Raw genomic sequence first — 17,394 nt, 5'->3', positions numbered from 1 at the left:
TTGGGGGAGGGGCATCCTGGTGACAGTGTCTTTTTTCTCTTTTTCCTTAGAGCTATTTGTACCATGGTGGCATTGTGGAATCCTTGGAGATTTAAGGATTAAGGAGGTTAATGAAGTCAATTTGATGGTAAGATTCATTTCTCAGCCTCTTCTTTTAAATTCATTGTGTTTTCTCTTTTTCATTTAAAATATACTCTGAGACTTTATCCCCAACTTGTTTCCCAAATGGCTATATTACTGAGAACTCAGACCCAAGCACAATACCAGAGCTGCCGGAGAGAGAGATGTGGGAGGGTCAAGGTAGGAGGTGCCTCCAGGGATGCTCATGAGTGGAAATGATGACCTCCTAATAGTCTCCTGGCCTTTCCCTACCACTGGTCCCCCTCAACTTCTACCCACCTTCCATATGAGCAAAAGACTCTGTGCCTCTCATAGCTGCATCTGACCCTCTGGCCCTAGACAGTTTACCTTCCTGGGAGGTTCATCAGTTCTAGGACTCTGAAAAGTACAGTGAATCCCTACCCAATTCCAGGAACCAATCAAAAAAATCTAGTCACTAACAGACAGACTAAAATTGCCCTTCCTTTACCAAGGGCAATTTTGCTAAGCATATTTATTTTCCGTCTCCAGAAACCTTCAGCACTAAATGTGTTGGTATTTCCACCTAAGAATAAATTTAACGGAAAAAATGAGCAGAAGGATGAGCGAGAATGCAAATACTACAATAAAGAAAATGCCCATGCTGGTAAGCCCACAGTGCAGTTTGACGTTGGACAGTTTCATTCCCCTTAAAGATGGGGGATTTGCACATGTAGTCTCCTCCAAGTCCTCAAGTTTATGTAGATTTTCTTTGTACCATGTTATGAAATGAATATTTGAGCAAGTGCAGTCCAGGGGATTGTGACTTAAATTAATGGTACTCTGCTGAGACAAGGCAGGGAGGAGATGGGGTGGGATGATGCGAATGTTATTGGAGGCCAGATTGAGGTAGATCCCCTTAAGATGGTTAAGAGCATCCATGCTATCTCCTGTCAGGCTGTTGTAGCTCAAGTCTAAGTGGTTCACGTTCCCAAGGCCTTGGAATGCTTGCTGGTCTATGGAGAGGAGACTACAGGAGGATAAAATCAGAATCTCCAAGCTCCCTACTGTCTGAAGTAGGTTGGTCTTTGAGATGCTCCCGTCTTGAAAGGAATTCCCTTGTAAATTCAGATGCCGGAGATCCCGCAGGCCTGCTAGAAGGTGCTGATTGCTGGTATCAAGGAGGCAGTGAGAGAGATTCAGAACCCGCAGGAGATGGAGGTTTTGGAAAGGGCTGTGTGGAGCCTTAACACGTAGGTGGGTAAATGCCAAATCCAGGAGTTCTAGCTGAGGGCATTCTTTGAACGCCTGATCCTCGAGACCAAGGGGCTCATTGTAGCTCAGGTTTAAGTATTGCAGGTGGCGCAGGTTTTTGAGTTGCAAATTGCAACAGTCAGAAGCCTCGATATCACTGTGGCTTAAATCAAGTTTCTGAAGAGTTTCTAGTTTTTCTAAACACCTAGTGCCGAGGTCAAGTTTCCTCATGTTGCCTTTGATATAAAGCTCCCTAAGGGACGGGAAACTGGCAGCATTGATTTGACACAATTGATCAAAATTATTTGCATTGAGAACTAATTTCTTGAGAGAGTTCATACCCTCAATCCCAGAAGGCAATCCTTTCAAGTGAGCTGCTGTCAGATCCAACTCCTGGAGTCGAGTGAAGCACCGAAATGTGGACGATGATAAGTCATTGAAATGGTGCTTTTGTAAGTTGATGCTCTCAACAGACATGTCACAAAGTCCCTCAAATGTGGCTGAAGTGAGGTCTTGGTCATCAGTGTCTTCAAATGTGCCCAGCCAAAGAGACTGAATAGTACAGTTCTGTAGACCTTTAAATACAATAGATAAGTTGAGAGACCCTCCAAATTTCAAACTTTGAAAGATCTTTGAATTGAAAGCCCCGGGTTCAATGCCTTTAATGTCATTGCCATTGAAGTTAAGGCTTAGGTTGGTGGCCTGTTCCAGAGCATTGGTGTCTTTTCTAGAGATGTAGTGTATAGCATTATTCTGAAAATCCAGGACTTTCAGATTCTGTGTTGGGAAGTTTTCTGGGAGATTAATGGAGGAAATATGGTTGCTTCCAAGATGCAAACTTTCCAAATTTTCCAGGTTGTGCACTGGTATAAACTCGAGATTAGATATTCCTGTTTGGGTTAAGAAAAGATGCTTCAGCAACTTGGGCCCAGTAAGTGATGTTTCTGCCATGAATATCAGGGGATTTCCAGTTAACACAATGGTGTTCAGTTGATGATGGCTTTGAAAAGTATCTTCATGTACCCAGTTAATCTGGCACCTTAAAAAGATAATAGTGTTTAAGAAGAATTAATTAAAGAAAAGAAAAAATTCTATTACAGTGACTTATAACAGCAAGGCCATCTTTTGTGTATAGTAAAAACAGTGTACATTATTATTCAGAGTAAAAGACAATAAGCTTTCTTCAGTACCCTCAGGTGGCCTGTAGAGTTAATGACTAGCCTCAGATCTGAACACGCTGACTTAGAATTTTTTTCTATATATTTTAAGTTGAACTTTCAGAGATTTGTGTTTGGAACAATTAGTAGTTTGTTTGTAGACAAATTATTTACTGTTATAAGCAATATAAAATATGTCATAAAATACATAATGTATAACATGATATATAAGTAGGTTATCTATGCCTGGGCAAGTCACAAATTTTCTCAACCTCTGTTTTTTCTTCTATAAAGTATAGCGAACAATGATTGCTATGTAGAATGGTTGTGATTCAAATGATATATATGAAAATGCTCCATAGAAATATGGAACTAGAGGTTCAGAGAAAACTCATCCTGATGTTATACCTCAGAATACTGCACTGTACATCCACACACAAACACACAGAGCTCCCCTGGAGGTCAATAAGTGAATGGTTTAGAGATGTAGTGTCAAAAGGAAGCTTAAAACCATAGGACCAAATTCTGGAGCTCGTTGTGCCGTATCTGTCAATATCTGCTGATCCTTGGTGGCCTAGAGTCCAGAGTTTAATGAGCCACACAGCCCAGTGGCAGGAGACAGAGCTTTCGGGATAGAATAGGAGGTCTTTTAAAAAACCTGGAAACTACCAAGACCCTCAAGGGATCCTTTCAGTGGGTGAACCCAAAAAAAGAAAACTCACCTACAGAGACTTTGAGGATATATGCTTATCTTGACCTTGCTTCTGGGTAGAAAAACAAGAAGAACAACAAGAAAAACATCCTCTGAGATTCTCTAACCACCACCGGCTTCCACCAATGAAAACTGTAGCCTGGGTTTACACTGCCTCTGTGGACTTCTCCAAAGAAACCCAAATGGAAAATTTAGCTTAAAACAGTTCCAGAATGGTAGTGATTTCAGGTAACTAGCAGGTGAAAAGATTTACATAAAAACCATTCCAATTTACGTAAAAGTAAAGAGAATAGTACAATGAATTTCCATGTATGTATCACACAGATGCAACAGTTCTCACCTTTTTGCCATAGTCATTTCTTTTTCTATGCCTACCTCTCTCTCTTAAATTAAGTCAAATCCTGGGTGTCTATACATATTTCTGTATGCATCTCAAAAAAAATAGGCTTATTTTCTGTAGCCATGATGCCATTGTCACATATACCAATATTAATAGTTCATTGGTATCATCTAGTTCAAGGAAGCATTTTAAACAAAGATTTATACAAAGTTCTACATGATAAATTCTCAAAATAAAAATTAACTAAACACATAAGGAAAACACATTAGCCAAAGTCAGCCAAAAAAAAAAACAAAACAAAAAGCTCTACAGAATCAGATTTTAAAAGGCAGCAGATGCCAGTTATCAGATATATCTGATAAAGTATACATACATATGTGTGTGTGTATGTAATATATGTATAAGATGTATAAAGAATAGATGAGAAAGCTTATATGTATTATCATATCATTATAAATATACTATGTCAAACATGCTTGATATGCTTAAAGGAAATAGTAAGAACCAAAAGTATGATGAAGGAAAAAATATTAAAACTGACCTCATATATTTGTAAAATATAAAATAAATGATATTAAGATGGGAAAAGTTAATAATTGAAATTAGAAAACCAATGGAGAGCTTATACAAGAGACTAAACACAGCTAAAGAGGATATTAATGGACTAGAAGTAAATATGAGGAAATTACCTAGAATGTAGCCAAAATAAAAAAAAATGAGTTGGAAAACAATAAAGAGATAATAAGATATATAAAGGACAGTTAAGATGATGCAGTATAAGTCTAATCAGAGATCCAAAGATGATACAAGGGTTAGTGGGAGCAAACCAGAGTGCAAATGGATAGTGGCTAGAATATTTTAGAACTGATGAAAGACACCAAACTCAGATTCAAGGAGCCTGACAATCTACACAATGCGTCACTGTGATATTATAGAATTCCAAGGACAAAGAGAAGCTATTGAAAATATCCAGAGAAGAAAAGACAGATATTCAACATATGAACAGTGACTGGACAGATAGATGACCTCCCAACAGCAACAATGGGAGCCTGGAATGATATTCTTGAAGGGCTGAGAACAAAACTACTGTCAGCCTAGATAGTTGCCACAGAGTGATGACGTACGTCAGAAGACGTTATCTTGCAAGAATCAGAGTGAAATAAAAATATTTTCAGAAAATAAAGAACTGAGGAAGTTCACTGCTAACAGACAGTAACCAAATGTCTAAAAAGGAAAAGAATTCCAGAGAGGAAGTTCTGAAAAGCAAGACAGAAGAATGAGCAAAGGACAAAGAAAGCAAACTGGTAAAGCTGAGAGAACAGCAACTGTGTAAGACTGTGAAAACAGCGCCTCATTTGTAGCCAGATACAGGGTGGGGAGGGGAGCAGAGGGAGGAGGACTTTAGAAAGCATGAGATTCTGTTTTACCACTCTTTGAAAACAGCAGAAGAGGAAACTGAGAGTCGTCTAGTTACGAAAGCTCTCCTGGCCCAGTACTTCTTAAAAAGTCAGATTCTTCTCATGTGAGAATGAGAAATGTTAAAAGAGAAAGTAAATCCTGGACCGGGAGTCAGGAGAGCAAAAGTCCCAGTTTCCTTCCTGTGTGAGTTTAAGCAAGCTCGCAAAATCTCCTTGAGCCTCTGTTTCCCCATCTAATGCGGGTGGAATGGCAGTATTTACCGTGCCTGCCTCCCAGTGGTGGTCATGCAGGTGTGACTCTATAGTCTTATGGATGTGAAAGGACTTTCCTGGTGGATCAGTGGTAAAGAATCCACCTGTAGTGCAAAAGAGGCAGGAGACACAGGTTCAATCCCTGGGTGGGGAAGATCCCCTGGAGGAGGAAATGGCAACCCGCTCCAGTATTCTTGCCTGGGAAATCTCACGGACAGAGGAGCCTGGTGAGCTACAGTCTATGGGGTCACAAAAGAGTTGGACATAACTTAGCGACTAAACAACAAAAAAGGATATGAATACTCTCCTGCTCTGTAGAAGCTTAAGTTGAAGGACCGAGGTAGAAGAAATGGAACTTCTGCAAGAGTAGCAGGCTCCATCCACATATGGAGCCCTCCGCCATTTACACACACACACACACACACACACACACCAGCTGCATTTCTCTCTCGCTCTATCCCTTTATTTTCGTCTGGCACTTCTGCCCACTGGCTCAGAAGCCCTGGGTCAGCATTTAGAATCTTCATCCTGCCTCTAAAACCAATTTTCAGGAAAAAAGTTAGTAGATGGTGTATATGTCTCCTCTAATTTTTTTCTTAAAATGTCACACCCATTCATAGTCAACTCTGCTAAAATATAGTATGATGTGACATCTGATTTAATACAAGATTATTTTCAGTTGTGTTATTGACATTCTTTCAAACTTCTTAAACAGCACTTCAGACACAATCTATTTTGAGAATAAGCCACTTTCCTCTCCACTGATTGGTGCTTATTGAAATCATATTTTACCTGTGTAAAAATATTTCATGGGAACAGGTAAACATGCAGAATAAGGAGGTTGTCCTGCTCCCCAAAGGAAGGTCCTGGAAGCAGTTTGAATGCACATTGTGTTTTTACCTAAGTAAAACATCAAGCACACACAAAAAACTCAGATACAAACCTGGTCAAATCCAAAAAGATAAGATTTATGAGCCTGCTGAAGGTTGTATTTTGAATTGTAGGCAAGAAGTTGAAGCTGAATTCCAAAACTTCTGTTGTGTTTGGTAGAGTGTCAGGAATTTCTCTGAGACCTAAATTTTCACAGTTGTATGTCCTGTTGCCTTCTTTCTGATAAGAGAAACAGTGTGAGCCAATATTAGACAGTATATTTACTGGCTTTTGAGTAAAATTACATGTTTCATCCTTTGGGCAGAGGTCTCACTTTTAGGAATCTTCACCAAATAAAATACCTAGAAAAGCACAAAATGACTATGCATAACATTATTCATTGTAGTATTTTTTACAATAGCAAAAGGTTGGCAATAACCAGATTATCTATCCATATAGGCCAGTTGAAATATGTACATTCACAAAATGGAACCCTGTGTAGCTAAAAAATGACTAAATACAATCTTCACATATAATCATTCAGTTCAGTTCAGTTCAGTTCAGTCGCTCAGTCGTGTCCGACTCTTTGCGACCCCATGAATCACAGCACACCAGGCCTCCCTGTCCATCACCAACTCCCGGAGTTCACTCAGACTCGCGTCCATCGAGTCAGCGATGCCATCCAGCCATCTCATCCTCGGTCATCCCCTTCTTCTCCTGCCCCCAATCCCTCCCAGCACCAGAGTCTTTTCCAATGAGTCAACTCTTCACATGAGGTGGCCAAAGTACTGGAGTTTCAGCTTTAGCATCATTCCTTCCAAAGAAACCCCAGGGCTGATCTCCTTCAGGATGGACTGGTTGGATCTCCTTGCAGTCCAAGGGACTCTCAAGAGTCTTCTCCAACACCACAGTTCAAAAGCATCAATTCTTGGGCGCTCAGCCTTCTTCACAGTCCAACTCTCACATCCATACATGACCACAGGAAAAACCATAGCCTTGACTAGATGGACCTTAGTCAGCAAAGAAATGTCTCTGCTTTTTAATATGCTATCTAGGTTGGTCATAACTTTTCTTCCAAGGAGTAAGCGTCTTTCAATTTTATGGCTGGAGTGATATGCAGGTTAATTGTAAGGGGAAAAAAATCAAGATATAGACATCTGTTAGTATATGTTGCATATAATATGTAGTATACCGTATGACACCTAAGGAAAGTATGTGTGCATTTTCTTACATTTACAAGAAGAAACGGAGGAGGTGAACCCTAAACTGACTATATTTAAGGGAAGGGAAAGAAGCAGATTGAGGTATGGTGATAAAAACAAGCCTTTTCTGAACATAATTTGTTTTATAGTTTTGATTTTGGATGCATAAAAATGTTTGTTTGTTTTTTCATTTTGAAACAAAAACATCAACTCTAGTGTCAACATGAGAAGACAATCAGGTACTGCACACTTTGTGATGTGATGCAGTTTGAAGTACGGAGCTCCCCAGGTGGCACTAGTGGTAAAGAACCCACCTGCAAAAGCAGGAGACACAAGACATGTGGGTTCCTGGGTGATCTTCCTGGGTGGGGAAGATCTGGAAAAGGAAATGGCAACCCACTGCAGTATCTTTGCCTGGAGAATCCCTGGACTGAGGAGCCTGGCGGGCTACAGTCTATGGAGCTGAAATGACACAATTGAGTGAGTAACACTTTCTTCACTTCTGGTACTTCTTTAGATTCTGATTCAAATAAGGCATTTGGGAAAATATTGTAAGAGAACTTCAAATGAGGACAGGATATTATAGAATATTAAAGAACTGCAAATTTTGTTCATGATAATGAGCTTGTAATTATGTAGGAGAGATGTTCTTATTTTGAGTTACTTTTTGAAGGTTTTAGAGGCAAAATGACGTGATGGTGGAGATTTGCTTTGAAATACTTTGGCAAAAAAGGAGAGAGTGGATGGAGGAAATTAGTAGCCAAAATGTTGGTGGTTGCTGAATGTGGAGTGATCCGTACAAGGTTCCCTATAACTAACCGTTTTTGTATGTTTAGAAATTTTCTTAATGTTTAAAAAAGAAAAGAGCTAGCAGCATGGCACAGACCTTAGGTCATAAGGTCTTATAATCTTGAAGTATGACTCAGTTTAGGATCTCTGAAACTGCAGGCTGCTGATACCAGACCCAGCATAGGGCACAGCTCTGCATGTAAATTCGGAGGACTTCCTCATGCTGGGTCCCACATGCTGATGTGAGAGTCAAGTGTTCTCACATCTGCTGCTTACTGCTTGCTAGACGTGCTAACTCAAGTTACAGATCTTGGACTAAGCAGGTAAAAATGTGAAGGGGTTCGTTAGAGGCCCTTAGAATTATGGGCTCATAAATTTATCTGGCTGATGCCTTAGGACAAAGGGTGGTGGGACAGGTCTGAAGGTCTGGTGGAGTATATATTGCATGGGGAGGCTCCAGGGAAAGAAAGAAATGCTTCTCCAAGAGAAGTACAACTTGGAGACACAAAGAAGATAGACATTCCAGAACCACGGACCATCTCTCAGCTCATCTCAGGCTCCACTTGATTTCATCGCACCTTTCAGGCCCTGCTTTCTCCAGGCCACGTGGTGTCCTCCCCAGAGGCCCCACTGAGACTGCCCCAGATAGGGAATGGCCTGCCCCACTGAAATCTGCATCAGCAGCTTTCCTCATGCTGAGCTGCAAACGGGTCTGCTTAACGGCACACAGAAGATGGCACACATCTGCCTTTACCCTGGAGTGCTTTGAGTTAGAGGTGCAGCCATTTTAATTGCTTTTTGCCTTACTCACTCTCCGACTTCTGCTTAGCCAGGCCCTTGTTTTTAGCAACACTGGGTACACTCATTTACAGGAAGTCCCTGGTTTTCTTCTACATGAAAGTGTTAGTCACTCAGTCGTGTCCAACTCTTCGTGACCCCATGGACTGTAGCCAACCAGGCTCTTCTGTCCATGGAATTTTTTGAGGCAAGAATACTGGAGTGGGTTGCCATACCTTTCTCCAGGGGATCTTCCCGACCCAGGGGTCAAACCCAGGTCTCCTGCATTGCGGGCAGATTCTTTACCGTCTGAGCCACCAGAGAAGTCCAGTTTTCTTCTATATTGTAACAGTGTTACAAAGTCACCGACGAAAACGCCATATTTATAATCCCTTGTCATCCATAATTGTTTCATAGCGCCAAAGTCCTTCAGGCACTGCTGCAAATCCACAGAATGCCCTTGGAATGCACACTTGGCCTTTAAAATATATTTAAAATTTTTTAAATTTAAATTAAAATTTTTATTTTAAATTTTGTCAACTGGTGAGGGAAACACGTGCTGTGAGATCCCTCTTGGTCCCCATGAAGAGAGAAGACCCAGGGAGAAGATGTATGTGCACCTTCCGAGGTTCAGATTAGCTTTGAGGAGACCCATTTTTTTCTTTTCTGATCTCCCCTGGCATCACTGATGTCATAAACACATGGGGAAATGGGGCCTTCCCTCAGTTTGTCTTGCTCTGTCCTGGCCCTGCAGTAAAAGGCTCGGCATTGGCAATTCCCTCCTTTTCCAGAATATATACATTTCTGTGACAACTAAATTACTCCTCTCGTATGCTTCACTAAGCACTTCACTGTGTTAATGTGATTCCAAAAGTTGAAAGGGATATGAGCTCTCCTGAACCACTGGCCTAGCAAATGGAAAGGGATAGCTCAGTTTCAACCCAGTGAAAACCCGAGAACCAGGGCACAACCCTTCCCAGGAGGACTGAGAAGCTCACTGGGAGCCTGGGTTGTAACCTTCAATAATCTCTAGTTAGGTAAACTGCAGTGAATTATCTGCCCTTGATTCCTAAGGAATGAGGCAAATGATAAGAACTCATAAGAAAATTTGAAAACCAAGCACATTTCAGAGACTCTTCTGGGCTCCTCAACATGGCTTTTACATCACATTTCCATTCAATCATTGTCTCTCATTTCCACACCCTTCTGTCTCCTTTAATCTGAGCAGATTCTTCAGCCTTTCATGATCTCTACTGACATTGATTAATTTTTTTAAGAATCCTGGCTAGTAGTTTGCAGGATTTTCCTTCTCTGTGGTTTGTTTCCTCATGATTTGATTCAGGTTACACACTTTTTCGTAAAACTGTATCAGTGAGATTGTGTCTTTCTCGCTGACAGTTTCAGAGCGAAACTTCCTAAGAGTGAGCTCCCATAGCACAGCACAGGATTCCTGGGCAGCAGACATAACAGAAAGGAGCCTGAAAGGGTGGGAGGTAGAAGAGAAATCCTGTGTCCCAGCTATGTGGTCATTGCCACTGTGCTCAGGGCTGGGTCAGCTGCGAGGAATACATGTTCAGTTGCTTTTCTAGGCAGATACCCACCACTGCTTTTGCAGCTCCTGTGGTTTCTTTGGGCCCCACGTGACCACTTCCTATAAACCCAGATTTGGTTGCTAGACCTCAGTCTGGGGTCAGTTTCCAAAGTCACTTTCTCACTCTTCTGCTTTGGCCATTCCACTGCAGTGTGGAACCTTCTGGATGTGAACTTACGCAGGGCTGAGGCAAAGCACCATGGTATTCAGGACAACTGACCTGTGCCCATCTCTATTCCAGTCGCGGGCATTTGCACTGGGACCCATGCCCATCCACCTCCAGCTCCACCTCAGAGCGGTGCCATTACACAGAGCGGGGCGCCCAAGTGCTCCATCTGTGTCTGCAATCCCTTTTCCCTCCAGGTATTCATTTGCATTTTTTCAATCATGATCTTATTTTGCTTCTTCCTGCTGTATCTCTGACTCCCTCCCACCACACAGTATTTCTTGCCTCACAAGTGCTGAGATCATTTTCTGACTTCAGATTCTCTGAGTTTCACACACGCACTGATTCCCACCTGTTTGGATGTCCCTTCTGCACTTGGCACCTGCAGCAGCAGCCAGCTCCCCCAGGCATGGGGAATCTGGGACACTGAACTCCAACCTTCCCTTGCTAATCACTTCTCTCTATCCAGAAACAGCAATTTGACTAAGTCAAATCCCAGAGTATCAGTTACTCTCTGAAAATAAAACAAAAAACTCTGAAGAGGTCATATCCCTAAAACTCTGTTGTCAATCTGACTCCAGGCGAAGGGCACTGAGATTAAAAGCAGTTCACTTTCTGTGTGTCTTGAGGCAGACTGCTTGAGTTCGCATTCCAGCTCTCAACTACCAAGCTGTGTTCTCTGGGCCTCCTGTTTTGCTCAGCTATCAATAACCTCTCTTGGTAGACCAGCTCTGAGGATTAACGAGGTAATATACATCAAGTGCCCACAAGAAAAGCCAGCATTTCCCTGGATCACCGAAACACCACTATCACTGTCTAGAGTTACTGGGAAGCCCCTGTATCATGAACTTGGAGTTCTCTTAAAACAGAGCTTTACTTAGCACTTTCCCCCATACCTGGACATGAAGGATTGTCTCCTACCATGGGTTTGAGGGGACTGAATAGTCATCTGGGAAATCAACCCTGAATGTTCATTGGAAGGACTGATTCTAGAGCTCCAATACTTTGGCCACCTGATTCCAAGAGCTGACTCATTGGAAAAGACCCTGATGCTGGGGAAGATTGAGGGCAGGAGGAGAAGGGGATGACAGAGGATGAGATGGTTTGGGGGGCATCACTGACTCAATGGATATGAGTTTGAGAAAACTCTGGGAGATAGTGAAGGACAGGAAGCCTGGTGTGCTGCAGTATATGGTGTCACAAAAAGTTGGATATGACTTAGTGACTGTACAATGACAAACAGTCATCTGAAAGGAGCAGGCATGCCTATATTCACAAGCAATAATTCAAGAGCACCTCTGAAATATCACCTGAATCCAAATCACAGAAGGCTGAATTCCAGCTACCGTTTGCATATTTACCAACCTTCAAAAACTTGGTCATAGATCTAATTTTATTACTTACGATACACACACATGCATACATACATTCCATTTAAACACGGAAGATTCTGTGTGGAGTATTTGTCTGTATACATTATAATATTTTGAGAATATTTCAGAATTTTTCAAGGTTTGACTTTTTTTCCCAAACAAAAAGTTTTTTTTAAAAAATTCATCTTGACTCCTCCTCTACATCACATGCAAAAACAATAATAATGATTCCAGATGGACTGTAAGTTTACATGTGAAACTTAGAAATAAATACAAAATGATAAAAAATGATAAAACTTCCAAAAGAAGATATAGGATAATATCTTCGTTGCTTTGGGCTGGCAAAAAATTTCTTAAACAAAATAGACATTCACTTAAAACAAGTAAAAGAAAAATGATAAATCAAGCTATGTTAAAATTAAGGACTTCTGTTCTTTCAAAAATATTCAGAATGAAAAGGCAAGCCACAGAGTAGAAGATATTTGCAATCTGATAAAGAAACTGTATCCAGAATACATAAAGAACCACTACCAAAAAAAAAAATAAACCCCAAGAACCCGTGAACAATCTAAGAGAAAATGGGCCAAAGACTGGAAAAGGCACTTACACACACAGACATACACACAGAAATACACAAATATACTCAATTTAATTATCAGGAAAACAATTATCAGGGGCACAGTGAAATGCCCCTACTCATCCATCAGAATAGCTAATGTTCTTAAACAATAGCAAATGTTGGTGAGGCACTGGGGCAATCAGAACTTATATCCACTGCTGGTGAGAATAAATGGATACTAACATGTTGAAAACTGGCAGTATTACCAAAGTTAAACATATGTGTACCCTATGATGAAATATGTCTACTCCCTGATATATACCTAATAAGTATTTGCTTATTTGTTTACTGAAGACCTAGATAAGAATGTGAAGCTTCCAAAGAATCTGCCTGCCAATGCAGGAAATGCAAGAGATGGGTTCTATCCCTGGGTTGGGAAGATCCCCTGGAGGAGGGCATGGCAACCTACTCCAGTATGCTTGCCTAGATAATCCCATGGACAGAGGAGCCTGGCAGGCTACAAGAGAGTCAGACACGACCTAGCAAACAACAGCAACGCAACAAAATACCATCCAGTGATGGAAACGAGCCCATGGTGGCTGCACACAACATCGTCGATAAATCTCATATGCTTGATATTGAGCAACAGATACAGAGAGTATACACCAGTCGCAGGTATACAAAACAAAAAAGAGGCAAAATCCATTTTTGGTGATAGAGGTGAGAATACTGGAGGGCCTGAGGGGCTGGTGATCTGGAGGAGACATGGGAGGGCTTCGTAGGTGCTGAGAAGGTTCTGCTTTTTGTTCTGCAGGCTGCTCACATGGATGTGCCCACTTGGTGAAAACTCACTGAGCTCTGCCCTTAGGGGTGGTAGACTTTTCTGTACGTAAATTTTACTTCAATAAAAAGTTTACTGAACTCAAAACAGAACCAAACCCTTGTTTTCAGGATAGGGCCTGAGAAGAAGGCCGTCAATAAGCCAAGGAAAGGGGCCTCGGCAACCTTGCTGACACCTTGATCTTGGACTTCTAGCCTGCAGAGCTGTACCTAAGTAGGTTCCTGTTGTTGGCGCCATCTGGTCTGTGGTACACTATTGTAGCAGATGGAACAATTTCCCCTGGGCACGGTACTTCCTTTTGGTCTGAGTGTGCCTCCTGATTCCATCCCAATATCAGATCAACAACGCTTCCCAGGTGGCTCGGGGTAAAGAATCCACCTGCCGATGCAGGAGATGTAGGTTCGATCCCTGAGTCAGGAATATCCCCTGGAGAAGTAAATGACAACCCACTCCAGTATTCTTTCCTGGAAAATTCCACGGACAGAGGAGGCTGGCAGTCCATGGGGTTGTAAAGAGTTGGATATGACTTACCTTCCGATCATACACGCACAAGACTAACAAGATCCTATTGCTTTCTGCTCCTAGGCCTTATTCAAGTCCTGGCTTCTGTTCTTGCTGTTAGTCTGGCAGGTCCTTGCCCCACTTTCCCTGATTCTCCTGACCCTGGGTCTTAGGCTCTGCCTTTCTCCTCTGAGCTACTCCTGCTTCTTTTTTGGCATTCAGCTCCAAACTAGGAAAGCAGCCCACTCAGCCACTGAGACTGATGGTCCTTCCCGTCCACAGCCCTTGTCTGACAGGCCGTGTGGTGCTGGATACCTGATGGGATCAGAGGTAAAGGGAGGAAGATGGTAACAGAATGATCCCTTTTTCTCTCTCTATCTCTTCACCCTGCCCAAGAACTTCCTGTGCATGTGTGATGGTGAAGTCGCTTCCAGTCATGCCCGACTCTTGCAAACCCATTGACTGTAGCCTGCAGGCTGCTCTGTCCATGGGCTTCTCCAGGCAAGAATACTGGAGTGGGTTGCCATGCCCTCCTCTAGGGGATCTTCCCAACCCAGGAATCGAACCCACATCCCTTATGTCTCCTGCATTGGCAGACGGGTTCTCTATCATTGAGCCACTTGGGAAGCCCCAAGAACTTCCCAGAGGTCGATAAACATTGCTACGGTCCAAGACAGAAGGTACAATTTGGCTCTACTTTCAGATGTTACTCCTGTGGGTTTAGTGAAACAGATGGAGGGTCTGACTCGAGGAGAAAGCCAGGTTCATTCAGAGTAATCTTTCTCTTCTCTAAAGCCTGACACAGGTGGTCTTCACTTACCTCCACCCTGAATGCCAGGAAACTGAAGGACTCTTTGGGGAGGTCGCCTTATGGTGGGAAGTTGGACAAACAGCTCCTTTATGCTAGGAAGCAGGTTTGGAGCACTGCTCTTTGCATTGGGACCCTGTTGACATTTTATGTCCCAACTGGGAGTATTTGGGGGAAATTGTGTGCAGAGGAGAATAACTCTCACCTCTTCCTACTAGGAATCGGTGAGTACACCTCCCCAGCAGAGCTCTTCGGCTCATTTTTCACAGCAAAGAAAAAGTTCTACACACCCCATTGCCCTTTTAAAGACAGTGGATATTGGAACGCCAAGGCTCAGATACAACTGCATGCTGAATCTCAACATTTCCAGCCAGTTGAATTTGGACAAAGACAAATAGGTTGGACTCACCTCAGTGCACTTCGGATCTGAGGAGGGGATGGCTTTACAGCCGGCAGAAATCAGCACCGCCAACAGGAAGCAGCTGACACAGGGAGCCATTCCCAGGACCGAGGCCACCCAGCCTGGTATGGTTAGCTAAAGCCTGGAGCTGAGAAATCAGATCAAGCTATGACAACCTTGGTAATCTGGCAGCTAGAGAGGTGCTCAGAGGGTAATCTGGGAATAAGAAATGCTCTTGACTGCTCAGCATTTGGTGGCTTTGCACTGCAAAAAAGGGGAAGTCCCTTTTGCATAGGACTCATTCTTGCCAAAAATAGCTGAGCACCCAACCTCAGAATGACCCAGGGCACTTCTGGCAAACAGAAATCAGTTGTGAAGTCCCCTTGCTCTGGTCACATGGACACTCAGGGCAATGGTTCCTAGTGACCCTCAGCAAGCTTCTTCTCCATGAAAGTCCCTCTCCATGAAAGAAGCTTGTGGGAGCAGGAGGCTGTCCTCATGGAGGAGGCCACCTTGTTAGTTAGCCTGGGTAAGTGACCAGGAAAGGGACTGGGGTGCACTGGAAGGGCAGAGCACTCTGTGGGCGTTGGGGGAAGGTGCCCTCCAGGGGCAGCTGCTGGAGCTGGGAACTAGGGCAAGAGGGAGCAGGGTCATCCCAGAAAGAGGGTGGAGCTGCTGCCTCAGCCTCCTCTGCGGTCCCCACATCTAGTCTCGGTATAGGAGGAAGACAGATCCATCCGTGACCCAGTGATTCAGGCTCGCTGAAGCGGCTGCGGTGAAATCCCTTCCCAAGGTCACCCAGGGAAGTAAAGGTCACTGCCATATACAGAGCAGTCCAGCTCAGAGAGAGTGGAGTTAAGGATGTCAGCCTTGGCTCTATTTCTTCTTAGAAATAGCCTTGAAATAGGACTGCAACTACCCCCATTATGAGGAAAGATACAATAGTGATTAAAGAAAGTTAAATTTCATTCATTCCTCACTGGGCTGAATTCAGCTGCCTCAAACATTGTCGGTTTTCAGTCCTTTGGCATATAAGAGATACTTGGCATTACTGTCCTCTCATTCCGTTTCCAAGAGCCAGTTCTTAGCACTGGAGTTCACAATGCCTTGAGGTACCCCATTACTGCGTTACCAGCACTACTATGATACTTACAGTAGCTACCGTTTATTGAACACATATTATGTCAGACTCTAAGCAGGTTTTCTTTTGTGTATATCTCCTCATCACATGTTCTATCAAAGAGGTGCTATTTCCCCCATTCTATGGATGTAGAAACTGATAATTAGAGGAATAAATGACCTCTCCAAGGACACATGAGCTTCCCTGATGGCTCAATGGGAAAAGAATCTGCCTGCAATGCAGGAGACATAGAAGACGCAAGTTCAATCCCTGGGTGGGGAAGATCCCTTAGGGGAAGAAATGGCAACCCATTCCAGTATTCTTGACTAGGAAACTCCATGGACAGAGGCACCTGGCAGGCTATAGTCCATGGGGCCACAAGAGTCAGACATGACTGACTAGACACACGCACGCACGCACGCACGCACGCACGCACGCACGCATGCACGCATGCAAATTGACAGTGGTGGATCTTTCAGATCCAGACAGGCTCATTGCAGAGACCGTGCTGTTACTCTGCATAGTTTAAGAAACAATTCTCTCTCCTGAAAAAGCTGAAAAGTGGACAGGTTAAGGAAAGTTCTTCATCCAGAGATTTCAGAGCAGATGTGAATAAAAAGCAAGGGAGGGAGGGTTGGAGACACTATGGACTTGGCTCTGTGCTAGCGCTATTACAAGTAATTAGACTTTTCTGGCCACCTGTAAAATGCCATCTTCATCAACAGAAGCACCTTCAAAGATGCTTTTGGCAAAATGCCATCCATCCAAGCAAACCCAGACTGATGACAAGCACCTTGCTTTAAAGAAGATATGCATCTTAGTGTCATGAAGAGGTCTTAGACTGAAAGAAAGTCTGCTCCAAAGTCTCAGATCCATCGTTCATCAATGGAGCAGAGCTGGGCAAGTCGTTTAACTTTTCTATTTCGCATCTGAATAATAGAACAAGAATTCCAATTCCTCTTCTGCCAGTATCACAGGGTAATTATGAGGATCAAACGGGATCGTTTATGTGAAAATGCTTTCTTAACCTCAAAGTTCGACATAAATGTGAAGAATGTGAGGCAAAATCTCCTCTGAGTAACCAATTCCAACATCATGTAAATATCACCCTCAGGAAGTTGTCTTCTGCCCCAGAGACATTCAAAAGGCATATTATACTTGGCTTCTTAAAGAAAGGTTTGATGGC

General features: G+C 42.9%; 1 protein-coding gene across 1 annotated transcript; it reads right to left on the bottom strand.

Moving 5' to 3' along the window:
* Positions 1–598: 598 nt before the first annotated feature.
* CD180 (CD180 molecule) lies at positions 599–15,442 on the bottom strand. Its single transcript, XM_069556235.1, has 3 exons — positions 15,098–15,442; positions 6,155–6,321; positions 599–2,371 (listed from the first exon to the last, which is right to left on the bottom strand). Exons 1-3 carry the CDS (start codon positions 15,185–15,187, stop codon positions 643–645), a joined length of 1,986 nt encoding a protein of 661 aa, XP_069412336.1. The 5' UTR covers positions 15,188–15,442; the 3' UTR covers positions 599–642.
* Between the last annotated feature and the right edge of the window lie 1,952 nt (positions 15,443–17,394).

Source organism: Ovis canadensis, chromosome 16 (assembly GCF_042477335.2).
Source record: "Ovis canadensis isolate MfBH-ARS-UI-01 breed Bighorn chromosome 16, ARS-UI_OviCan_v2, whole genome shotgun sequence".
NCBI lineage: Eukaryota > Metazoa > Chordata > Mammalia > Artiodactyla > Bovidae > Ovis > Ovis canadensis.
The sequence above is the reverse complement of the archived record's forward strand: the minus strand, read 5'-3'. Positions and strand labels throughout refer to the sequence as shown.

Bases quoted from the DNA above. Each gene is read 5' to 3' on its own strand.
- CD180 (XM_069556235.1), bottom strand. From the start codon at position 15,187: ATGGCTCCCTGTGTCAGCTGCTTCCTGTTGGCGGTGCTGATTTCTGCC. The intron at 6,322-15,097 runs GTGAGTCCAACC...TTCTCTTATCAG, and splicing joins CAGATCCGAAGTGCACTGAG to AAAGAAGGCAACAGGACATA. The intron at 2,372-6,154 runs GTTTGTATCTGA...TATCTTTTTAAG, and splicing joins ATCTTTTTGGATTTGACCAG to GTGCCAGATTAACTGGGTAC.